The 24,871-nt window shown below is 52.7% G+C and overlaps 2 protein-coding genes across 2 annotated transcripts; one reads left to right on the top strand and one right to left on the bottom strand.

Annotated features, from left to right (window-relative positions):
• Rbpjl (recombination signal binding protein for immunoglobulin kappa J region-like) lies at positions 1–8,921 on the bottom strand. Its single transcript, XM_013010719.1, has 11 exons — positions 8,758–8,921; positions 7,515–7,640; positions 5,979–6,049; positions 5,681–5,796; positions 5,316–5,490; positions 3,633–3,770; positions 3,137–3,246; positions 2,726–2,878; positions 1,021–1,176; positions 810–913; positions 1–662 (listed from the first exon to the last, which is right to left on the bottom strand). Exons 1-11 carry the CDS (start codon positions 8,919–8,921, stop codon positions 389–391), a joined length of 1,587 nt encoding a protein of 528 aa, XP_012866173.1. The 3' UTR covers positions 1–388.
• Matn4 (matrilin 4) lies at positions 8,780–21,788 on the top strand. The gene is made up of 11 exons (XM_013011087.1): positions 8,780–8,834; positions 11,766–11,879; positions 12,069–12,641; positions 14,626–14,748; positions 16,015–16,137; positions 16,219–16,341; positions 16,446–16,568; positions 19,337–19,750; positions 19,829–19,981; positions 21,359–21,466; positions 21,558–21,788. Exons 2-11 carry the CDS (start codon positions 11,801–11,803, stop codon positions 21,614–21,616), a joined length of 1,878 nt encoding a protein of 625 aa, XP_012866541.1. The 5' UTR covers positions 8,780–8,834; positions 11,766–11,800; the 3' UTR covers positions 21,617–21,788.
• Positions 21,789–24,871: the final 3,083 nt, after the last annotated feature.

Genomic DNA, 24,871 nt, shown 5'->3' with positions numbered 1-24,871 from the left:
TATCTTGGCTCCAGCCTTTGTCAGTACAGCCAGGGCAGATCCTGGCATTTCAGGATAGGACACTGAGCCATAAGTTGGTTCCACTATTTCAGGTGACACTTAGTGCCCCAGAACTTGGCATTCCTGGTCAGATCTGATCTTCTAGGAAGGCCTCGGGCTCCATGCCTCATGGCTGGCCTTGTGAAGCTGGGTGTTTTCTCTTTAGTGCACTGAAAGTCAAGCGCATACACAGCAGCCACACAGAGACCTTAGCAGGTCGCATCTTCCTGTACATGTGAAGGGAGCCACATAAGATCTGGTCTAGGGCCAACCTTTTCCTGTCTTTTCCCAGCTAAAGGGGCAAGGAAGCAGACCTAGGTGCTGGGTAGACTGAGCACCGGGGCAGTACCTAAGTCTGGATGAACAGGTGGAAGTTGGTGCGTGTGAACTCATGGTGGATGCTCTCCAGGAGGGTGTCGGCGTCAGCAGCTGGCTCTGGGGCGCCTGGCAGCGCTGGCCGCGTGCTGTATTCAGGGGTGTAGGTGAAGGAGAAGGCACTGGGGTAGAAGAGCCCATCGGTGCGCACCAGACTCACTGGCACTGTGATGGGAGTGCGAAGCCAGCGCCAGTCGCTGCCAAATGCAGACACATCTGGCACAACACACACCAAGGACCGAGGGCTCCTGGTGTGGGGGGGGAGGGGAGGGGCAGGAACAGAGGTTTAGTCTCATGGGGATTCTGAGGATGTGTACCCCACCCCAGCTCCTTGGGTCCCAAAGGAAGCTGTCCCTCATCATGCTCCCCCCCCCGCCCCCCAGCCTGTCCCATACCTGTACATCGTTTCTGCCTCCACATCTCCAAACCACACCTTGAGTCCTGCATGGAAATTCTCTCCAATCAGCTCCAGCGTGGCCACATCACCCCCGCCGCTCAGCTTGGGGAGTGGGGCGTGTAAGATGGCAGCCTGCAGCCTTCCCGGGTCAACAGCCGTCCCCCTCGCTGGCAGGCTGCGCCCGCCCCCATCCCACACCCCAATTCAACCTCGAGGGTGCTGATGAGGGGCACAGGCGTGACTGGCTCACACGCACAGGCCAGGCTGGAGCTGAAGGAGAACTCCACGGACTCGGTGCCGATAATGGTCCAGCAGGAGCTGTCATTGAGCAGGGCCTTGTTTGCCTCCTTGGGGCAGAGGGTGGCCTAGGAAGAGGTTTCAAGGGTGGGGCAGAAGCTTCAATGGTGGCCGTCAGTGTCCTGGGGCCAACAGTTCCTGGGCTTCCCCCACTTGGTCCCAGTTGAGCTCCAGTCTCAGGCTCTGTGTGTGTGTGTGTGTGTGTGTAGTTTCTGTTATGTTGGTACTAAGGCATGAGTTCAGAGTCTGATCTCTTAGATTTCACTCAAGGCTGGCACTCTACCACTTGAGCCAAGCTCCACTTTTGGCTTTTTGGTGGTTAACTGGAGCTAAGAATCTGTGGACTTTCCTGCCCAAGCTGGCTTTGAGCTGTGATCCTCAGATTTTAGCCTTCTAAATAGAAATAAATAAGCTTTTTGAACCAGCTGGTTCCTAATAGCCTTGTTTTCTTAGAATTCTATAAGTCTATCTTTTAACATTGTGCAATTTTATGTCTAAATATTCTACAATTTTAATTTTCTTTGGGAAAGAATATGGCTCAATAATGATTGTTTTGTACATATTATGATTCTGTCTCTTAATATTCTGTGATAATATTTTGGGAGTAATATTGCTTAATAATAGCAACCTTTTCTATACCCCATAATTCTTTTAACATTTTATGAGTCTAATAATCTTAGCTTAATGATATTCAATACTGGGGCTGGAAATGCAACTTAATGGTAGAGTGCTTGTCTAGCATGCATGATGTCCTGGGTTCAATTCCCCAGTACCACATCAACAGAAAAAGCCAGAAGTGGCACTGTGGTTCAAGTGGTAGAGCGTTAGCCTTGAGTAAAAGAAGCTCAGGGAGAGTGCCCAGGCTCTGAGTTCAAGCCCCAGGACTGGAAAAAAAAATTCAATACTACCACCTATGATTTTTTTTTTTTTGGGTCCGGTTGTGGGGCCTGAACTCTGGGCCTGGGCGCTGTCCCTCAGCTCTTCAGCTCAAGGCTAGCGTTCTACCACTTGAGCCACAGCGCCACTTCCGGCTTTTTTCTTTTTGCTTATGTGGTGCTGAGGAATCGAACCCAGGGCCTCAGGCATGCAAGGCAAGCACTCTACCACTGAGCCACCTTCCCAGCCCCTACCACCTATGATTTTGTTGTTGGTGGTGGTGGTCATAGGGCCTGAACTCTGATCCTGAGCACTGTCCCTCAGCTCTTCAGCTCAAGGCTAGCACTCTACCACTTCAGCCACAGCTCTACTTCCAGCTTTTGCTGGTTCATTAGAGATGAGAGTCTCATGAAGTTTCCTGCCTGGGCTGGCTTCCAACTGTAATCCTTAGATCTCAGCCTCCTGAGTAGTTAAGATTACAAACTTGAGGCACCGGGTGCCTGGCTCATTCTACAAGTTTAGGTCTCCACATTCCATGATTCTAACAGTCTGTGGGAATGAGTATTGCTGGATAATTAGTAATTATCACTTTCTTCTCTCCACTTTATGATTCTGTCCTGACTGTCCCAACCTTCCAGGAGAGGCTGCGTTGATCAGTAAGCAGTAGTCAGTGTGACATGCCCTTACACCCAGTGCTTCTCGTTTTCCGGCACAAGGGTGCTGGCGATTTCTGCATCTCACCTGGAACTGCACCACCTTCTCTGTGGAGAGGCACAAGTAGTTGCCAGCTGCACCTGGAGAGGCTCCTGGGAACTGGAACGCGCACTTGTGCAGCTGGGAGATGGGCTCGTCCACATCCAGGAGGGCACACTGCTTGGCTACTTTGCGGATGATCTGCAGCAGAAGGGTGAGGGCAAGAGTGGTTAGCAAGGTGCCAGGTAACCAGAGGCTGCCCTCTCAGCCCGTCTCTGCTACTCCAGTGGTCGTGGGCAAGGGCAGTGTCCCACAGAGCCTGGAGTATGCCCAGGTTGTGTGTGTGTGTGTGTGTGTGTTGCCTACCCTCCAGCCCCGCCCATGTGGGCTGAGCTTCCCTGATCCCTATGGATCTGGGGGTGGGGGTGGGGCAGAGGCTGTGTCCCTCCCTTCTCATACCATAGGCGGCAGTGTGATGCCTGTGTCTGTGCACACGAGCTGTACCAGGGAGCCGTAGCGTACGTAGCCCTCTCGAGGGGGGAAGTCCCCTTGGGAGCTGTGCTCATCAGCTGGGGGGGGGGGGGGAGGTGAAAGAAAGGAAGAAATAAAGAGGTTTGGGGAACTGCATCCTGCCGCCTTGTCTGATAGGCTTTGTGGGAAGGGCTGGCCCTCAGGGGAAGCAGCTAAGGCTGGAGGTTCTAATCCTGGCGAGATCATTTGTGGCCACCCTCATCCTCCTTTGGGCCCTGGTCCTCTGGAGGCAAGAACTTAACTGAGAGGAGGGGAAGGTTGTGTGTGTGTGTGGGGGGGGGGTCGTTTAGACATTACAATGGCTCCATACCGCCTCACTGAGACCAAGGGCAAGTCTTTTTGCGTCTGAGGCTCAGTTAGCCAGGGCCAAGCTGACGTGCCTAGAGAAGCTGGGATGAAGACTGAGCAGAAGATGTAAGCATACCCAGGTGGAGGGTGAAGGCGGCCCACTGTCTTGCGCTGGCCACAAAGGCCCCATCCTCCACAGAGAGGTAGCGCGTGGACACGGTCTGCGAGCGCAGGCGGTTGAAGAGGGAGACCTTGGAGCCGGAGGAGATGCACACTGTAAGGGGAGGGCGAGTCAGTGCTCTGGCCTGGGGGGGTCTCCGGGTGGGCCTCACCAGATCATTGCCAATCCTCTGGGTCAGCCTGGAGAATATCCCCACTGGCCTGGATCTGGGTGATTGTATTTCACAGCTATTTCTCAAGTGCCTGTTGCAGTCCTGCATCTGAGCCTTTGCCAGTTCCTCTGTGTATCTATCCCTCAGTTCATTTGAATCGCATTGAGTTACTCAGCGTTGGTTGTGCTGGGTATTGGGTACCAAGTTGTGAATCAGGCCCAGTTTTGCTTCGGAAGAGTTCATAAGTACAGAATGGCAAAATGGTGTGGGGAGGGGTAAGGGAGCATGAGGTAGGTGGGAGCCGTAGAGGAGGCTGTTCAAGCAAAGGCCCTGTAGTGTGAAACAGCAGGACAGGATCCCTCAGACTTGGTATCTGTCTGTCTTAGGCCACAGCACATGCTCAGAGCCACCACTTTACTTTCTATATGGAAAGTGATTGTTTGGGGAGAAGGCACTGGGTGGGCACAATCCTCTCCTCTCATCCTAGACATACCGTAGCTGCACCACTTACACTTAGTCCAAGACCCCCTCTGAATCACTGCTAGCACTTACTGTGCACCAAGCACCTTTCTAGGCATCTTACTGGCATTAGCTCGTTTGATTCTTTCAGCAACTCGGAGGTAGACAATATTATCTCTACTGAAAGAGGGCAACCCGCATAAGATTGCACAGCTAGCGAGACGCAGAGCAGGATTCAAACAGAGACTGTCGGATCTTCACTTGTAACCATCCCACTACGCCACTACCCCTTCAGGACCCTGCCCTACTACCAAGGGCCAGCAGAACACTGCTGGATCTGTGAAAGTCTACAAGGTTAGAGACGGACAGAAAGTCAATGTGATGCAGACAGTGGACTCCAGAGTCAGAGTGATTTCAGGTTGTTTTTCTCACCAGGGTACTTTCTAGATGAGCAATCTCAGGTAAGTCGCCATGAATTTGCTAGGCCCAAGTCCCTCTCTCCTTCTTTTCTTTTCTTTTCCTGTTCTTTTCTTATCTCTTCTTTTCTTTTCCCTCCCTTCCTCCTTTCCTCCTTCCTTCTTTGTCCTGTCTACCACTGAGCTGCATTTACCAAAGCTTCTTTTTTGGTCATGGGGCTTGAACTCAGGGTCTGGGTGCTGTCCCTGAGCTCTTTCGCTCAAGTTAGCGCTCAACCACATTGAGCCACACAGCTCCACTTCCGCTTTTTTGAAGGGTTAATTGGAGATAAGAATCTCATGGGGATTTTTCTGCCCAGGTTGGCTTCGAACTGCGGTCCTCAGAGCTCAGCCTCTGGAACCCAACTTATTAACCCCATCCCCTTTTATCTTAATCTTGTTTCTAGTTTGGTCCTTGCCGGCCATTTGTGTGTAGGACCCCCTCCCTGTCCCCCCTACCTCCCTGCCCTCCCTCGCCCCCCCCCCACGCCGTCCGTCTCCCTCCCCACCAGCCTAGCTAACCCTGCCTGCCTCGGTGGCCCGCCCACCACCCTCCCACTCGCCCCTGCTCACGATCGGTGTTTTTCAGAGACTGCTTCTTCTGCGAGGGCTTGGAGATGACCTTGATGAGGCTGCTGTGGAAGGTGCCCAGCTCCCGGCCGCCTCGCTGCACCAGCCGCAGCACCAGCCGGAAGTGCTTCCGCTTGTCCGCGTCGGAGATGTACAGGGTCTTGGCACAGCTGAATTCCTGCGCGGCTCCGGGGGGCGGGGGGGGTCTCATGCCGGTCCTCTGCCACCGAGCCACCCCCTCCCGCCGACACCCCGTCCAGGGGACAAGACGCCTCTCCGCCCAGCCTCAGCAAGCCTCTCCCGATCTGGGATTAAAGCGGGAGTCTGGGATGGGGGCAGGACTCGAACCCTCTCCCATGCACTCTTACATTGGAGTCGGACTGCTCCTCGAAATTCAGCTTCTGCGTCTCGGCAGCGCTGCCGGACGCGCCGTCCAGTCCCATGTAGCCGCAGACCGTGGGCCCCGAGTCCCCTGCCAGGTGGGCTGGAAAGGGACGGGAGCTGCCGGGCGCCCGGGTGCCCCGCAGGCCTCGTTCTCGCCGCCAGAGGGCGCAGCGGGGCTGCACCTGTGCCGTGCGCGCGCGGGCGCGCGGGGGCCGGGGCCCCTGGGCTCCGTTCCCGGCCTGGAGGAGGAGGGACAGCCGCGCGGCCCGAGGGCGCTCTCACCTTGACCCTGTGCTGACTTCACCCTCCAGCCGGGACCGGCCAGGTAGACACAGGGCGGGGGACAGAAGAAGCTGCGGAGACAAACCAGTGCCCTCCAACTCCACTGTGAGCACACATCCCCTGAACGGCCCCGTGCCCCCTCCACCTCTCCCCTACGCTCCTCCATGGCCCCCATCATTAAGTCCTCCCTACTCCATCTTCAAAACGTAGCCGGAATCCATTGGACACTACCACCTACGCCTTAGTCCCAGCCATGACTACATTCCTCCGCCTTGCAGCCACTCTCCCTTTCCCTACGCCTCTCTCCTTCAAAGTATTTTTCACAGAGGCCAGAGTGCTTGTTTTTCTTAAGACATGAGTCAAATCATGTCCAGTCTTCCTCCAGTGGTTTAAAATTCCAAGACCTCATAATCTGGCCTACTTCTCCAATTCATTTCCTGCAGCTCCTCCTCCTATAATTCTAGCAACTGTGACTTCTTTAGTACCTGAACAGGCCTAGTCTCTACAGCCTAATGTTTTTCACAGATTCTGTTTCCTTTGGTCGCAACATGCATCCACTAGATCTCCTCATTGTCTCTTGCTCCACTTTGTGTGTGTGTCTGTGGGGGGGTCCTTGGCTTGGACTCAGCCTGGGCACTGTCCCTGAGCTTTTAAGCTCAAGGCTAGCACTCTACTACTTGAGCCACAGCTCCACTGGTAGTTAATAGGAGATAAGAGTCTAATGGACTTTCCTGCCTGGGCTGGCTTTGAACCACCATCCTCAGATCTCAGCCTTCTGAGAATTATAGGTGTGAGGCACTGGCATCTGCCTCTTGCCCAATTTTTTAACATTTACATCTTAGTTCCAATGTCACCTTCTAAAGGGCTCTTTCACCCCCTTGATTTTTCCTAGTCAAGTGACGTTACCCTATTCGAGTTTCCTTTCTACTCTTTTCATAATGTAAAGTTTCTTGTTTGCTGGTTTGTGGATTTTGCTGCCTCTTCCACATTTCAGTGAAATACCACAGGAGCAGTATTTGTTGTTTTGCTATATGCTCAGCTCTCAGCAATGCCCATAAGTAGCTAAATGAATGAATAACCGGTAGGGATAGGAGAGTCACTGGGAGGTTCTGCTAGAAACCAAAGTGACTAGCACTGGCTAAGGGACCGTCCACTACTGGGACAAGAACTGAGGTTTCAGTCCTGAGCCTTACCCAAGTGTAAAAGAGGCCAGACAGCCAGGCACTAGTGGCTCATTACTGTAACCCTAGCCAATCAGGAGGCTGAGATCTGATCATCTTGGTTTGAAGTCAGTCCTGGCAGGAAAAGTCCATGAGACTCTTATCTCCTGTTAGCCACCAAAAACTCAGAAGTGGCGCAGTGACTCAAGTGGAAGGGTACCAGCCTTGAGTTAAAAAGCTAAGAAACAGCACGTAGGCCCTGAGTCCTGATCTTGGTGCGCATGTACGTGCATGCACGCACACGCACGCACACGCACACACACACACAAGGCTAGACACTGGGAGGAGGTCAGAGGTGGGCTTCTGAGGCACCTACCGCTTCTCATTTCCATAGGATTTCTGGGCCACCTTGGCATGCAAGATTCGCACTGTCTGCTCACAGTGTTGCTGCAGGCACCTGCGCACACCTTCTCTCAGCATGGTGGCATGCTCTGGGGGTGACCTAGGAGTGGGAGCAAGTGGCATCAAGGACAGTCAAGGGCCCAGTGGGTGACACAGGGCCCACTAATCAGGTGGCGTGAGATGCAGCGTGGGCCTGCCCTCCGCTCTGCCTCCCACGGCCAAGACAGAGTGCGGTTAGGCCAAGGGCAAGACTTGGACTAAATACCTGGGCTTTGGGACTGTCCACTGAGGCCTGTGTGGAGCCCCCTTCCCTTCTCCCTCCCCCCTCGCAGGACCACCCAGATGCTGCGCTGTGGGTCTGGCTCCCTGGCTGTTGCAACCTATGGCTATTAGGAGACACAGCTGTACTACAAAGGCCGCGCTTGTGTTGGCTCTGGGATGGAGATGGGGTATGTGGAATTGGCAGTTAGGCTATCCCACCCAGGAGAACGCCATAAAGAAAATCACCTTTGCTGCCCCTGCCTCCCCATCTCCTGCTCTCAGACCTCTGCAAGCATGGAAGGGCCCCCCAAACTTTTGGGGGTCAAAGCAATACCTCTCCTTTCTTTCTATCAGAAGGGTCAAAGCCCATTACGTTGGCCCTGCGGGATGGGCCGGGTTAGAGCCTGGGGTCTGTGCCTTCTTAGTGAGGGTTGGTGTACCCCAAACCTGCACAATTGCCGGGATTATGTGGGGGAACTGGCAGGACGAGGCCCAGGGAGAACTGTGGGCATAAAGACTGTCTTTTTTTTGGGGGGGGACAGATCATTGACCCTCTGATTCCGGCCTCTGCTCAGTCCTGGAAGGGACTGCCCCGGGCAAGTGTGGGGCGCGCCCTCGAAGCCCCGCCAGGCAGCAGTCAGTCGGCAGCCAGAGCCGGGGGCCGCTCCGCCTCTTGGGGCTCTGCTCAGGGGAAAAAGTCTTCCAGCACATTCCGGTTCGGGCTGCTCCGGAGTGGAGTGTCGCCTCCCGCCTGCACCGCAGCCAAAGGTGTCCGGGAGAAGGGGGCGCCGCGCTCGCCCCGCCCCGGTCCCCGCGGGAAGCGGGGGCCAGGGGGAGGGGTCGCGGCGCTCGCTCCCCTCCCCACCCGCCAGCCCCGGGTTAAATGCAGCCGCCCGCCTCGGCTCGCCCCAGCTGCCTGGCAGACCCCGCCCAGGGCACGCTGCCCACGCCGGTACCTGGTCCAGCTGCCCGGGAGGCTCCGCCCGTCGGCTCCGCTCCGCAGCCGCGCCTCTGAGCGGTCTGGCAGGCTCAGGTGAGTCAAAGGCCCTGGGGGCGCTGAGGGGTCTGCGGGGATCCCCGCCCGGGGACCGCATGTAGACACCGGAGAAAACAGGGCCATTCGGTCCCCCGATCTCTCTCCTCCCTCCAGACCCCGGATGTGGCCCCAAAGGGTCACAAGGTGCCTGCCAGTCCTCTGCCAACTTATGAAGAATTACCCACCCCGCGACCCAAGGCAGGGCCATCTGCCTGTTTTCCTTTGGAAGAGAAACTTCCTCACAGGAGTTCTGGGTTTTGGGGTCCACCCAGTCACCATCTCACTGTGGTGACCCCCCATTACCCTCCAGCCATAGCTCCCCACTGCCTAATAGGAGGCTAGAAGTGATGAGCTTTGAGCTCCCCACCCCCCCGTGTGTGTGTGTGTGTGTGTGTGTATGTGTGTTGGTACTGGGGCTTGAACTCAGGGTCTGAGCGCTGTCTCTTAGCTTTTTCACTCAAGGCTGGCACTCAATGGAGCCACAGCGCCCCTTCCAGCTTTCTGGTGGTTCATTGGAGATGAGAGTCTCACAGGCATTTCTGCCCAGGCTGGCTTTGAACTGTGAGCTTCAGATCTCCGCCATCTAGGTAGCTAGGAGTACAGGCATGAGCCACTAGCACCTGGCTACCCTTGTTTTGACTTTCCAGGATTCCTGGGGTTGGCAGCAGGGGTCACCAACTGGATGCTGGTTTAAGCAAGACTAGGGTAAGGCAGACCTTAATCAAGAATTGGAGGGGGGGTGCACAGAGGCTTCTGAGGGAAAGGTGGCCAATGGCAAACATCCCTTGTGCTTTCCTCACATGCTACTGGTGGCGCTGGCCTCCATGCAGCTGGTACTGGCCAAGTTAGAGAGGGCATTCTCCAACCCCCCCCCTCACCTCCTCCAGCAGCTGATTCTGGCCAGCTTAGTCACCCTCCCATCCTCCCATGATAGACCCTGCCAGAGGGATTTTCGTTCCTCTACCAGGTCTAGAAGGAGGGAGAGAGGGGGGAGAAGAATCTTGGACCGGAAGGCTGCGTGGAGTGAGCCGCAGGCCCTGGCTCTGCTGAGAATGAGCCCATTCACGAATTGAGGGGCGGGACTGCTGTGGGTTAGGGGCCTCAAGGCTTTCTGTGCCAAGACACATCGACTGACAGCCGGCTAGCTCCCAGGGCAGCCTGTAACCCCTGAGTGAGGAGTGAGGGGGTGGGGGTGGGGAATGGCAGGAAAAGACATTTAGGAATTGCTCATCTCCAGGGAGCCAGGCAGCTCCAGAGGAAGAAGGGGAGCCCTGGGCTGATCAGCCCCTCTGTGGGGCTGATGCCTTCTTGGGCTTCAGTTTCCTCATCTGTACAACGAAGGGCTCTGTGGGTTTTTTATCTAGGCGTGTTGTCAGGGGTGGTAGGAAGGCGAGGGCTCACCTGCTGACCTCATAGGGTCCATGGCTGCTTTAAGAGGCCCTGGCCACTCTCTCTCGCTGCCCTCTGGGTGCGTCCAGTGCTGCCGTCCCTGGAGCCCTGCGCACTTCTGCTCCCGACCTTCCTTCCTTGGCTTTCGGGCAGTATATATCTTGGCCAGGTCTTATCTACAAGGCCCCTGGGGCTCCAGGGCCCCTGTTTGCTCAGGCAGGGACACCTGCTGGGCAGATGTGGGCTTCCCACAGGACACCTAGCAGTAGCATCTAGACCCGGCAGGCGCCCCCTGGTGGCCTCTCTTGAGCATAGGCTGCAAGGAACCAGCCTTGCAGTTCTTGGGCATGGTGGGGGTTATGGCCCACTCACTGTCCCACCACTCCCCAAACCCCACCCAGCGAGAAGGCGTGGCCATTCCTACCACCTGCGGTTGGGCTGCCTGTGGGGTCCCAGTGGACACTCCAGAAACAACTCACACAGAGGCTCCTGTGTGCAGGGAAGGGGTGGGGATGGGGACAGAGGTGGGGAATGTGGAGGCTCACCTCTCCAAAGAAGAGGGCTCAGAGCATCCCAGCTGGCTCACAGAAGCAGAGAGGCACAGAGCCTTTTCTTGGAGTACTCACTTGATTGCCACATGATTTTGGTGCCAGAGCTTAAACTTCTCTAAGCCTGGGTTTCCTCATCTGTACAATGGGGACAATAGGCTTAGTGTAAGAATGGGGGAAAGGGCTCAATCAATGGTCACAAGGCTCTGGGTGCCAGTGGCTCATGCCTGTAATCCTAGCTACTCAAGAGGCTGAGGTCTGAGGATCAAGGGTTGAAGCTAGCCTGGGTAGGAAAGTCTGTGAGACTGTTATCTCCAGTTTACCCACAAAACAAACAAACAAAAAACCCCACCAACAACAAAAAACTGGGCATGGATGTGTGGCTGAATTAGTAGACCTCCAGCTTTGAGCAAAGAGGCCGAGAGCGTAAGGCTCTGGGTCCAAGCCCAGTTCCAACGATATAAATAAACAAATGTCACAATGCATTTAACTTGGGCATTTAGGAAAGACCAATCTTCTGTCTTAAATACTGTATAGTTTCAGTCTGCTTTTTATTTACCTTTTTATTTTTATTTTTTGGTCGGTGGTGGGGCTTGAACTCTAGGTCTGGGCTCTGTCCCTCAGCTCTTCAGTTCAAGGCCAGTGCTCTACCACTTGAGCCACAGCACCACTTCTGGTTTTCTGAGTGGTTTATTGGAGATAAGAGTCTCAGGGTCTTTTCTGCCCAGGCTGGCTTTGAACCGTGATCCTCAAATCTCAGCCTCCTGAGTAGCTAGGATGACAGGCATGAGCCAAGGGCTCCCAGCTTTAATGACCATATTACTGTTCTGCAAAGTGTGACTTTCTGGAGTTCTACAAAGAATCTCTTGTGTCGCCCATCCATGACCAAGCGGAGACATTTTTCACGATGCAACCTGTCAAATATACATATTCATTCTATCAGTAGAATAAACCCACCTCTCCGCCCTCCCTCCATGCGTCCTCCCTCCAGGCACGGACTCCTCCGTTCTGCTTTGCCCAGGCACCATGAGGGGCCCCCTTTGCTGGCCACTGCCCATACTGCTGCTCCTTCTCCAGGCCTGGGAAACCCAGCTCCAGTCTGCAGGTGAGGGGGGGGGGTCACAGTGGGAGGAGGGGAGCAGGGAACGGTCCTTCCTTCACTGTGCCAGCAAACGTGCATTTGCTAGATGAACGCTCTGCTGGACATTGCTCCTCTTGTGGCTTTCCCCGGCGAGGAGGGGGTGTCTCCTAGGAGCCTCTGCTGACCTTCAAAAGTCCTCCTTGATCTACTCAGCAGGTCCTAGGTGCCGCGCTGGACCCCTAGATTTGGTGTTTGTGATTGACAGCTCCCGCAGTGTGCGCCCCTTCGAGTTCGAGACCGTGCGGAAGTTTCTCGTGGGCCTCCTCCGCAGCTTGGACGTGGGGTTCAACGCCACCCGCGTCGGGGTGATCCAGTATTCCAGCCAAGTGCAGAGCGTCTTCTCGCTGGGCTCCTTCTCTCGCCGGGAGGACATGGAACACTCCATCCGCGCCCTGGTGCCGCTGGCGCAGGGCACCATGACCGGGCTGGCCATCCAGTACGCCATGAACGTGGCCTTCAGCGAGGCCGAGGGCGCGCGCCCGCTGGAGGAGCGCGTGCCCCGCGTGGCGGTCATCGTGACGGACGGGCGGCCCCAGGACCGCGTGGCCGAGGTGGCGGCGCAGGCGCGCGCCCGAGGCATCGAGATTTACGCCGTCGGCGTGCAGCGCGCCGACGTGGGCTCCCTGCGCGCCATGGCGTCCCCGCCGCTGGACAAGCACGTCTTTCTGGTTGAGTCCTTCGACCTCATCCAGGAGTTCGGCCTGCAGTTCCAGGGCCGGCTGTGCGGTGAGTCGGAGCTGCGCGCTAGTGGGGCGAGAAACGCTCCCTCGCTGCCTGCGGGTCCCTTCCCAGCTTCCCTGGAGAGCTGCCCAGCAAGCCGGGCGCCCGCCGGTGGCTCACGCCTGTCATCCTAGCTACTCAGGAGGCTGAGATCTGAGGATCGCGGTTCAAAGCCAGCCCCGGCAGGAAAGTCCGTGAGACTCTGATCTCCAATGAACCACCAGAAAACTGGAAGTGGTGCTGTGGCTCAAGTGGTAGAGCGCTGGCCTTGAGCTGAAGAGCTCAGGGACTGCACCTAGGCCCAGGACCCACCAAAAAACAAAGAGTGGTCCAGCATTCCAGCCGTGCTGCATCCGCAATGTGGAGTTGAGGCACTGAAGAGCCTCCTGGGAGGTGAATCGGATTCCAGCTGTGACCGCCTTTGCTTAGCTTCTTGTCCCCGCCCCCCTCCCCACCCCAAGAAGCTACTTCAGCCTGTCCTGCTCACCAGGACACCAGTGGTGTGACCTTTCAACCGCCTATTTTGAAACTCTCACACCAATGATCCTAAGATCTTTGAACCAAGATCCTCAGCTCTCAGCCTCCTGAATGGCTAGGATTACAGGTGTGAGCTGCCACCGGAGCCCAGCTTGCCTTTTTGTCTTTTTTTGTCTTTCTTCTTCTTCTTCTTCTTTTTTTTTTTTTTTTTTGTTGGTCATCGGGCTTGAAATCTGGGCCTGGGCAATGTCCCTCAGCTCTTCAGCTCAAGGTGAGCACTCTACCACTTGAGCCATAGCACCACTTCTGGTTTTCTGGTGGTTTATTGGAGATAAGAGTCTCACTGTCTTTTTTGCCCAGGCTGGCTTTGAACCATGATCCTCAAATCTCAGCCTACTGAGTAGCTAGGATTACAGGTGTGAGCCACCAGCGCCAGGCTTGCTTTTTTTTTTTTTTCCTTGAGTTGGCTTTTTGTTTTCTTTTTTTCTTGAATTGCCTAGGCCAGCCTGGCTTGAGATCCTCCACTTGCTTTTCTCAGTAGCTGGGATGATAAGTAGGGATAAATGAATCACACTCCAGCTTTCTCTTGGTTGAAGTGAGGTCTCCAGAGCTGTGTGCTGGGGCTGGTTTTGAACTGTGGTCCTTCTACTCTCAACGTCCGAGTAGCTAGGATCACAAGTGTGAGCCACCATTCCTGGCTTCAGCTCTTTTTAAATTTACTTTTAAGTAAATGCTACATGATCTGTTTTAGCCAGGTGTCGGTGGCTCATGTCTGTCATCCTAGCTACTCAGGCTGAGATCTGAGGATCTCGGTTCAAAGCCAGCCCAGGCAGGAAAGGCCTTGAGACTCTTATCTCCAATAAACCACCAGAAAAAAAACCAAACCAGAAGTGGTGCTGTGACTCAAGTGGTAGAGTGCTAGCCTTGAGCTAAAGAGCTGAGGGACAGCACCCAAGTCCAGAGTTCAAGCGCCACGGCTGACAAAAAAGAAAAGAAAAGAAAAGAAAAGAAGATCTGTTCTAATCACATTTTGAGTTATTGAACCCACCTTGGTTTAATACTTCTCTACCTCATTGGACATTCAATTTCTGTGTGTTCCTATTCCACTGACCAGTTCAGTCCACTGCCTTCCACAGGGACTGCTGAAACCCTACCCTTTGCTAAGCATGCCACCTAGACTGGCCCTTCTCAAACAAGTCCTATTTAAGCCAGGCATCAGAGGCTCATACCTATAATCCTAGATTCTCAGGAGGCTGAGAAAGTCAGTGAGACTCTTATCTCCAATAAACTATCCTCCCCCCCCTTGCCCGGAAGTAGAGCTGTGGCTCAAATGGTAGAATGCTAGCGTTGAGCAAAAGAAGTTCAGGGACAGTGTCCAGGTCTTGAGTTCAAGCCCCAGGACCAGCACACACACAAATAATGACTCATATCGTGACTCCATCTCCAGCTAGCCCGCCCATTGGGGGCTTCTGCCAATCTGTCCCCTGCTGATTCTAGTTCTGTGTGCATTCAGGGGAGGATCTATGTGCAGAGTGGGGACATGGCTGTCAGCACCAATGTGTCAATGCACCTGGAACATTCTACTGTGCCTGCAACTCTGGCTACAAGCTAGCAGCAGATAACAAGAGCTGTTTTGGTGAGAACTACCCCTGTCCTACAATCTTGGTCTCATTGCTGCTGTACCTTCTTTGGCTCCTCACTGCCCAGTGAGTTTGACAGGGATTTTGGAAGTAAACACCCACCTCCTTCCTTCATTTACAAACCGTAGAGATAGGAGTTGTTGCTTGAGGTCATACAAGTCCTTAGTTTGACCAGGGTTGGTAATCTTTTATTTTTTTAGTATTGGAGTTTGAACCCAGAGTTACATGCTTGCTAGGATAGCTTTCTACTGCTTGAGCCATGCCTCTAGCCTTGCTTTTTGCTGTTTTATTTTGTTTTTGGAGCTGGAGTCTAGTGAACTCTTCCACATGGGCTGACCTCCAACCATAATCCTCCAGATCCTAGCTTCCTGAGAATCCATGCCCCCCCCCAGCCCTTTTTGAGTCAGTTATTGTTTCTCAGATAGGTTCTTATGTTTTTGCCCAAGCCAATCTGAGTTGTGATCCTCCCACTTAAAACCTCTGAAGTAGCTGGGACTACAGGTGAGACCCACCACACCTAACTTCTTTGTTGTTGAGATGGCCTTGCTTACTTTTTGTCCAGATTGGCCTGGAACCATCTTCCTTTTAATTTCCACGTACTGAGTTAGCTGGGACTACAGGTGTGAGCCACTGTACCTGGCTCTAGGCCAGCTTTGCATATCAAGCCATCTAGGTACTCCACAGGAGCTGCATGCTAGTGGCTCCTGTCTGTAATCCTCGCTATTCAGGAAGATGTGATCTGAGGTTCTTGGTTTGTAGCCAGCCTGCGAGACTCTCATTTCCAATTAATAAAAGTCCATGAGACTCTTAGCTCTAATTAACTACCAAAAAGCTGGAAGTTGAGCTGTGGCTTAAGGGGTAGAGCAATAGCTAAGGGACAATGCTGAGGCCCTGAGCTCAAGCCCCAGGACCATATAACAAAAAGGGGAAATGGTTTTGGGGGCAATAGGTTTTTCTCCTTCCTTCTCAGTAGGAAGTTGTAAATAGTAATTGCTTTCTTGATTCCCATTTTCGCAAATGGGATAATGGAGGCCAGATAGACAAAGTGACTTCCCTCCCCTCATCCTCCCCGCTAAGCCAGTGGGCATCTGGAAGAGAGGGGTAAGGTTGCCTGATGCTGTAGGAAGGAGGCTTATGTCTGTAGGATGCTTGGTACCACCCCACGGGGATTTGGGACACATACCTGGGTCCTCAGGTGGCTACGTGGAGGGGCTGAGAAGTGTGTCAAAGTGTGACAAAGGCTAATCCCTTCTCCTCCGCAGCCATTGACTTGTGTGCTGAAGGGACCCACGGCTGTGAGCACCACTGCGTCAATTCTCCAGGCTCCTACTACTGCCGTTGCCGTGCTGGTTTTGTCCTCCAGCCGGACCAGAGAAGCTGCAGGGGTGAGTTAACCCCCCAGCCAGCACGCAAGCCTTTGAGGGCTCCATTCAGATCAATACCTGACTGTTTCTTCTTCCCATCAGTCATTGACCACTGCAGCTTCGGCAACCACAGCTGCCAGCACGAGTGTGTTAGCACCCTCGGGGGACCGCGGTGCCGCTGCAGAGAGGGCCATGACTTGCTGCCCGACGGCAGGAGCTGCCAGAGTGTGTGATGGGCCTTGCACACTTGGGAGATGCGGTAGAGGATCTGGCTGGGGGGTGAGGGTGGGGGTCCACCCTGACTCATTCTAGTCTCTTTCTCCTTTAAGTCAGGGACCTTTGCAATGGGGTGGATCATGGCTGTGAGTTCCAGTGTGTGAGCGAGGGCCTCTCCTACCACTGCCTGTGCCCCGAGGGGCGGCGGCTTCAGGCAGATGGCAAGAGCTGTGACCGTAAGTTATGCATGGAGGGTGTCACGTCTGCAGCTGCCCCTGAGGTCCCCATTCCGAGCATCCTCACTTTGCCCTGGTGGCTCAAGGATGTGGAATGAATGAATGTGTGCATGTGTGCGTGTGTGTGTGTGTGTGTGTGTGTGTGTTGGAGGGCATATTGTGCCTGGCCTGCTTTTTTGGCCAATCCCTGCCCTGCTGCCAAAGTTAATTTAAAACTTCATATTGGATCACATTCCTCTTCTGCTCAAAACCAATCAGTGGCTCACCAATGCCCATTAAGTAAAGATCAAGTATCTTACCTCTGAGCTTTCCAAGTGGTGAACACAGTGACTTTAGTGGTTGATGTAATCAAATTAGAGGGTTACAACTAGCATTAAAAAGAAAAAGTTGGAAGAGAGAGTAGAGTTTCCTCTACATAGAAAGAGTAAACATTGCTTCCTCGAGCTGAAGTTTAGTTGTATAGGAACGTATGGAGTAAATCATGATGTATTACTATTATCATGATTTTTCACTACGGGTTGTTGTGATCAACAGGTTGGCACCAGAATTATAGCTCAGCACAATTTAGCTTCAGCCACCCCTTTAGCCTGTCTCCTGGCACACTTGAATATTTTAGTCATACTGCCTGCTCCTTCTGGAGCATTTTGAGCTCTTCGTAACTCCCATTCCTTCCACTTGCTGTTCCCCCATGTTCTCTCTGTCTTGGCAAATTTCTACTTGTCCTACAAGACTCTCTATCTGTGCAGGCTGCCATAACAAAATAACATAGACTGGATGGCTGTCTTAGTCTGTTGTATATTGCTGTAACAAAATACCTGTGGCTGAGTGATTAGTAGAGAGGCTTATTTGACTCATCATTTTGGAAGTCCAAGAGTACAATGTTAGTTAGCATCTGCTGGTGATGGCAGTCCCAAGGGTAACCATTCGCAGTCTCAGTCACTTGGGACAGGTGTAATTGCTCTCTAGTGTGGTAGGTTTAATTGCTTTCCACTAGGCTTCAAGGCCCTTAAGGGTTACACCACTGCTCACAACTGTTAAATTGGTCTGTGCACTAGTGGTTCATACCTGTAATCCTAGCTACTCAGGATGCTGAGATCTGAGGACTGTGGTTGGAAGCAGCCTGAGCAGGAAAGTCCATGAGATTCTTATCTCCAATTAACCACCAGAAAACGGGAAGTGGCTCAAAGTAGTACAGCACTAGCCTTAAGTGAAAGAGCTCAGGTACAGCACCCAGGTCCTGAGTTCAAGCCCAGTGGCTGACAAAACAAAACAAAAACAAAAAACAAGACAACCCCCCCAAACCCTGTTACATTTGGGACCAAGCTTCTAAGAAGTTGGCACTTGAACTTTGGGACACAACTCATAGTCACACCATGGAAGTGGCTTGGACAACACTTATTTCTCATAGTCTGGAGGCTGGGAAGGCCAAGACCAAACCAAACAGTGTTTTGTGAGTGGTCATAAACACCATTCTTCACGCTGTCTTCCCATGGTGGATGAAGGGTGGAGGCAAGCTCCCTTGAGATTCCTATAAGGTCACTGATTCCATTCATGAGTTCTCTACCCTCATCACCTCATCCATTCTTAATTTACCCACCAAAGTCTATCACATGAGGGATAGGGAGTCTAACAGTTGAATTTGGGGAGGCACAATCATTCCAATCAGATCAAAGACCACATGGCCTGTCACCGCCTCCACACAGCTTTCCTCAACAACTCCAGGAAGAGTTGCATGGGCCTCCTTGCATGCTCTTCTCATCTAGCACTTCCCTTAACTGTAGTAGGTGGCATATCTGACTTGTTCTGCTTTCCTGCTGGACCATCAGGAGTATGTTTTCTTCACTGGACACCTTCTTTCAGGAGGCCACCAGTATCTCTGGCTCAATATAGGGGAGAGAATACTGTAGAGTGGTTAGGAGCATGGAATTGGAGTAGGGGGAGTCAGACAGACCTGGCTTCAAATCCTGCTCAGTCTCTACTCACTGTGCAATCTGAGGCAAGTTACTTATCCCTCAGAACTTCAGGTTATAGAAATCAAGGATAATACTTTGATGTCAGAGGTTATTGGATGGATGGAGCGCACGCGCGCGTGCGCGCGCGCACACACACACACACACACACACACACACCAGTATGGGACAACACAGTAATTTGTCAGTAAAAGGTGTCTTTCTTATTGATATTGGAATTTTTTTTCCCTTTTTCTTTTTCCAGAGCTGAGGAACAAACTCAGGGTCTTGCACTTGCCAGGCAAGTGCTCTTCCACTGAGCTAAAAATCCTCAACCCCATGTTATTAATACTGGCACAATGCTTAGAAATATGGCTGATTGGTAGTGGTCAACACATTTTTTAGCTATAATGGTTATGATTATTGTTGTTGGTTATGGAAATGGAGGTAGATGTGCACGCTTACCTGGCAGGGAGGTATTGTGCTCAGGTGGTGTCCCATGTGTTTTTCAAACTCCAGATGTGCTGATTGCTGTGATTTCTCCAAATATAGTAGCTGACTGCATAATTTGTGGTAGCTGGGAACTGGGTTCAAACTTTCAATAAAAGGTTAAAAAAATAGAAAGTGCTTAGTGTGAACCAAGCCCTCAGGAGGTGTCCAGGGCTCTCATGGAGAGATGATGATGATTTAGCACGTTGCTAAGCACAGCAAACACTCACACCTGGTGTGCGTTATATAGTAGATGTTTGCAAGCGTAGGATTCGATGGTGATTGCTAGTCAAGGATCTGACCTCTCCATCCAAGCCTTCTTGCTGTCAGGGTGCCGGGAAGGCCATGTGGATCTCGTCCTGCTGGTGGATGGCTCCAAGAGCGTGCGCCCCCAGAACTTTGAGCTGGTGAAGCGCTTTGTCAACCAGATCGTAGACTTCCTAGACGTGTCCCCTGAGGGCACCCGCATCGGGCTGGTGCAGTTCTCCAGCCGCGTGCGCACGGAGTTCCCACTGGGTCGCTATGGCACCGCAGCGGAGGTGAAGCAGGCCGTCCTGGCTGTGGAGTACATGGAGCGGGGGACCATGACAGGGCTGGCGCTGCGACATATGGTGGAGCACAGCTTCTCCGAGGCGCAGGGCGCGCGCCCTCGAGCCCTCAACGTGCCTCGCGTAGGCTTAGTTTTCACTGATGGCCGTTCCCAGGATGACATCTCCATGTGGGCAGCACGTGCAAAGGAGGAAGGTGGGTTCTGGACCCGGGTTGAGATGGGGGGGGCAGGGAGGCAGCTCTGGAGAGGCCTAGAGCCCCTGGTCCCTGTAGGCATCGTCATGTACGCGGTGGGCGTGGGCAAGGCGGTGGAGGAGGAGCTGCGGGAGATCGCCTCCGAGCCTGCGGAGCTGCACGTTTCCTACTCCCCGGACTTTGACACCATGACACACCTGCTGGAGAACCTCAGAGGCAGCATCTGTCCAGGTGAGCTCAAGTCCCGCAGGGCTCCTTCCTTCCTCTCCCTGCCCCACCCCTTCCCCAACACCCCTTCCCACCCCCTGCCTAGAAAGACAGCCAAGACACACCTGCTAATTAAAGTGTGTTTCACAAGTCCCCAAAGGCACGGTTGTCACCTGGCATGTGGTTAGAAATGTCATTTCCTGCTATCTCCTGACCTAATGAATCCGACCCTGAAGTGGTTCCTATGCATATTAAAATTTTTTTTTAAAAAAAGGAAAGTACGCATTCCTCTCATGGGTAATGTTTAGGGTCATTTAAGGGAAAAAAATTAAACAGCCAAATTGAGCATTCGTAAGTGGACTCACCGCATAGATCCCTTAAACTGGTTGGAATTCAACTTTATAGACATGTGCTTTGGGGAGGACATTGCCCGTAAAGGGCAGTTCCCTACTTCACCTGGCCTGGGGGGGGGAGGGGAGGGGGGAGTGTTACCTGGGGGAAGGGAGGGGCAGTCTTGTACACTGTAGCTTACAGGTGATTACAAAATTTCTTGAGGACGATTTTTTAAATATATTTTTATTGTGAAAATACTGTACAGAGGGGTTACAATTACATGGGTAAGATAATGAGCACATTTCTTATCAACATTGTAGCCTCCTGCTTTGTTTCCCCTTCCCATCCCTTGGTATCCTCCCCCTCCCCCCCCCGTCCCCCCACCAAAGTTGTAAAGTTCATTTTTTGACATAACGACTTGTACATCTCATTGTTTCAATGGGTCCTCCTGTATCCCTGTTTTAACAATTTGTTTTTTTCCCTTCCCCTCCACATATACCAACATTTGAGGATGATTTTTTAAAATCATATAGTCTTTAGACTCTAATCCAGGTGTAAAATGTTACTCTTCTTTCAGATTATCAGGTCCTGCATGTAGAGAGGGCACTACACTGGGGCTGACCTAGAGATTATAGTTTAATTCCTTTCCTTCCCTTACCTATTTTCCCTCCTTCCCTCCCTTCCTCTATCTCCTCATCTTCCTCCATTTCCTCTACTTCCTCCTGCTCTCTCCCTCTCCTTTTCTTTCTTTCCTTCCTTCCTTCTCTCTTTCTTTCTCTCCATCCCTTCCTTCCCTCCTCCTTCCTCCTCTTCTTCTCTCCCTCTTTTCCTTTCCTTTTCCCTCCTTTCTTTCCTCCTCCTCTTCCCTCCCTCTCTTCCTTTCCTCCCTCCTTTTCTCCTTCCCTTCCTCCCTCTTCTGAAATGAGGATGCTACTTGTCCAAGATCGCCTCCAGCTCTAGAATTCTAAGGGGAGTCTGGGCTCCGGGGTGGGGCCCTTGGCCAATTGGTAGATGGCTCCCGGTAGACCCTTCTCATTCTCTGACCCCCGACTCTCTCCGGGTCCGCAGAGGAGGGCATCGGCGCGGGCACGGAGCTCCGGAGCCCGTGCGAATGCGCAAGCCTCGTGGAGTTCCAGGGCCGCACGCTGGGGGCGCTCGAGAGCCTGACGCAGAGCCATATCCTTGGGGCTGGAGGCCAGGGCTGGAGGGGGCGGGGGAGGGGGCTGCAGGGGCCTCCAAACCCAGACAGGCTTCCTTAACCGCTCACTGGCCCAGCTGACAGCGCGTCTGGAGGACCTGGAGAACCAACTGGCCAACCAGAAGTGAGGGTCCCGGGGGCCCGGACCCGGCCAGGCCTGGGGGGGGGGCCGCGCCCCGAAGGATCGATCGCGCCCCTTGCGCCCCTTCCGAGCGCCCGTGAGGGGCAGAGCCCGAGCCCCGGTGCTGGTGCTGGACTCGGGCCGTCGGGGAGGAGGCGCGGGCCGGTTCCCAGCGCTGCGCTCGAGCTGGCCTCGCCTGGATCTGGGGGTGCAGGGAGTGGGGGGAGGGCTGTGCCAGGGCCACGCGCTGCGCTCAGCTCTTTGTTGGATTCTTTTTTTTTGTTTTGTTTTGTTTTTCTTTTTCTTAAAAAAAAAAAGGATGAAAACCGGTTTCCACGGGGTCGGTTTATGGGTGTCGCCGGGGTGGGGTGGGGTGGGGGGCGGCCAGACAGAGAGCGCAGCTGAGGCGCCCCGGCGTCTCCTCGGAGAAAGGCGCATTGTGCAGGGGTTCGGCCGGGGTGGGCAGGGGAGGGGGCCCTGCGCTGCTTCCCCCTCCTTGTTTATTCAGCGGAGAACAGATGGGTCCTTATGCCGGGTGCGGGGCCGGAGGGGGCTCGGGTGCCCCCCAGAGGTGGCCTTGAGGCTGCTAAGACCGGATTCTGGAGCCCATGAGGAAGTGAGAGGCAAGGGATTGAACTCAAAGGCTTGGGGCCGGGCAGATGATGTCTATCCAGAGGCCATGTCTGCTGGGACCCTGGGCCCAGCCTGTGACCCTCTCTATGCTACTCCCCAAAGCCAGGCAATCGCAGCTCCTGCCTTTAATCCTAGCGATTCCGGAGGCTGAGCTCTGAGGATTGCCGTTCGAAGCCAGCCAAGGCAGGAAAGTCTGTGAGACTCTTCTCTCCCATGAAGCACCACAGAAGTGGAGCTGTGGCTCAGTGCTAGAGCCCTAGCCTTGAGGAAAAAAATTCCAGGCACTCTGGAGTTCAAGCCCAGGACTGGCAGAAAAGAAAAGGAACAAAATGAAAGGAAACAAAATCCTCTACTAGCAAGGAACACATGCAAGCCACCGCAAAGTTTAAAAGGTTTCCAGGACCAGATTTGAAGCAAATTAAATTTGTTTTGCCATCTGTAAGACTGAAATTGAAATAGTTTCCCTCAAGGGAGTGTCGAGACTCCAGAAAGTTCTTCTCAGTCATCTGACATTGCCTGGTACCTATTAAGTCTCCAATTAATGGCAATTACTAACTATTTTAGTAAGATCCAAACATAAGTGTTGGGCTATTTTAAGCTAATTGCAAGTGTTTTCCTCTTACCCTTACAATGATCTTGTCAGACAAGGATTATTGTTTTTTTATCATTCCCGTTTTACAGATGAGGAAATAGAGACATAGAAAAGCTAGGTCTCCAAAGTCATATAACTAATAAGAAGCTGAATCAGGATGTATCAGTTTCTCAGCGAACACAGATTCATTGCCTTCTAGTTCAGGAGGCCAGATGTCTAAAATGGGTTGGCAGGGTTGTTTTTCTTCTGAGGGTGTCCATTTCCCTATTTCTGCCCCCAGAGGCTGCCTGAATCCCTTGGCTCATGGCCTCATATCTCTTTGACCTCCTCCGCATCCAGCATCACATTCCTTCCTCTGATGCTCATCTTCCTGCCCTCTGCCATGTAAGGACCCTGGAGATTACATTGTCCCCATTTCAAGCACATTCATCTAATCACAGCTTCAAAGTCCTCTTTGTTATGTGAGAGCACATATTTATTCACAGGTTTCAAACAAGTTAGGACATATGCATCATTTGGAGCCATGAGACTGAAGCCAGTCTATGATAGGCAAGTGTCCTTCTCAGCCTGACCCGGTGCTAGGCTGATAAAGAGGGAGACAGACAGTGCTGAGGAAACTATCTGAGCTGGAGGGGATAAAGTCCATACTAGAAAGCCGGGGGGGGGGGGGTTCAAGTAAAAGGATAGCACAAAGGGGAGGTTAGCAGAGAAAAATCCCAGAAGAAATCTTTGAGCCACGTCTTTAATGTTGGCTGAAATTTCCACAGGTGGCTATGGAGGATTTTACATGCGAGTTAAGCTTGACTGTGTGCAATCCGGACTGGAGAATGGGGGATGGGCTGATCCTGGACACATGATGAACTGATGGGCTGTGCATATCATTTTTATTTTATTTTTTACAGTCAGGGCAATGTGTAGAGAGAATTTTCTGCTCAAAATCACACAGTGAGAAAACATTCGCTGGATCAGGCAGAAGACTGGTGTGTGTGTGTGTGTGTGTGTGTGTGTGTAACTGAAATAGGACATTCAACTGTTGACCACCAAGAGAGGGCACAGGCTAGGCTCCCTCCTCTCCTTTGTGTTACAGGCCAGCAGTGCTGTTCACCTGTGCTATTCTCCTGCAATCTCTCTGGTGGCCACTGGATGGCACCCGGAGCTCTGATTTGGCACTGGGTTCAAGATTGTCTTGCAGGTACTTGACTGACATCTGTCACTTGGACTGTCTCCATATGACCATCCTCTCCCAAAGGTTTTAGAATGGCAAACAGCTCAGTGGGTCAGGAACTCTGTGGTGGAAAGGGCAGGAAAGCCTGCCCTTACTGTGTTGGTCTTTGTCATTTCACTTCAGAATGGGAAGTAACATGGGCTCAGGTCTGAGAACTCGTGGGACTACAAACCTCTCAGTGAGCTCTTCTCTCTTCATAAGAGTGGTCAGAAATGGGGTGCATGGGGGTGAAAGTGGGAGTTTCTTTTCACCCAAAGGCTGAGGGTCTGGAAGAAGCAAGAAGAGTTGGGGGAGGACTGATATGAGTGCTGAGATGTCTAACTCAATTCATCAGCATTCCAGAAGGGCAGGTGGAGAGGCGGAGTGGGGACAGTTGGTGTGTGAATCAAGGAACAATGATGATTACAACAACATGAATAATCACAGAAGCCAGTGTTTAGAGATGATTCACAAAGCAATTTCCCATTATTCATAATTCACATACCATCTTGGGAGGAAAACATAGTAATATGGATATTGATTTTTTTTTTTGGTAGTGGTACTAGGGTTTAAACTTAGGGCCTTGAGCTTATTTGGCTAGCTTGCTCAGCTGATTCTCTACTTGAGCCATACTTCTAGTTCTACTTTTGGCTGGTTATTTTGGAGATGGAATCTAGAGGACTTTTATACCCTGGTTTGGCTTTGAACTCTTAGTTCTCCAGATCTCAACCTCTAGAGAATGTAGGATTACAGGTGTGAGCCACTACCCCTGGTGGGGATTGCTATTTTATAGAAGGGAAAACTCAGCTACAGAGGAAGTGTAACTTGCCCAG

The sequence above is a fragment of the Dipodomys ordii genome, unplaced genomic scaffold (genome assembly GCF_000151885.1).
Source record: "Dipodomys ordii isolate 6190 unplaced genomic scaffold, Dord_2.0 Scaffold13, whole genome shotgun sequence".
Lineage (NCBI taxonomy): Eukaryota > Metazoa > Chordata > Mammalia > Rodentia > Heteromyidae > Dipodomys > Dipodomys ordii.
Note: the sequence above shows the minus strand (reverse complement) of the source record. Positions and strands in the feature narration are given on the sequence as shown.

Excerpts from the sequence above, each read along its gene's own strand:
- Matn4 (XM_013011087.1), top strand. The coding sequence starts at position 11,801 with ATGAGGGGCCCCCTTTGCTGGCCACTGCCCATACTGCTGCTCCTTCTC. Across the intron at positions 14,749-16,014 it reads AGATAACAAGAGCTGTTTTG|CCATTGACTTGTGTGCTGAA; the intron begins GTGAGAACTACC and ends TCTCCTCCGCAG. Across the intron at positions 21,467-21,557 it reads CGAGAGCCTGACGCAGAGCC|TGGCCCAGCTGACAGCGCGT; the intron begins ATATCCTTGGGG and ends TTAACCGCTCAC.
- Rbpjl (XM_013010719.1), bottom strand. The coding sequence starts at position 8,921 with ATGGCCCTGTTTTCTCCGGTGTCTACATGCGGTCCCCGGGCGGGGATC. Across the intron at positions 5,491-5,680 it reads AGGAGCAGTCCGACTCCAAT|GAATTCAGCTGTGCCAAGAC; the intron begins GTAAGAGTGCAT and ends GGAGCCGCGCAG. Across the intron at positions 3,771-5,315 it reads GTCTCTGAAAAACACCGATC|TGTGCATCTCCTCCGGCTCC; the intron begins GTGAGCAGGGGC and ends CTCCCCTTACAG.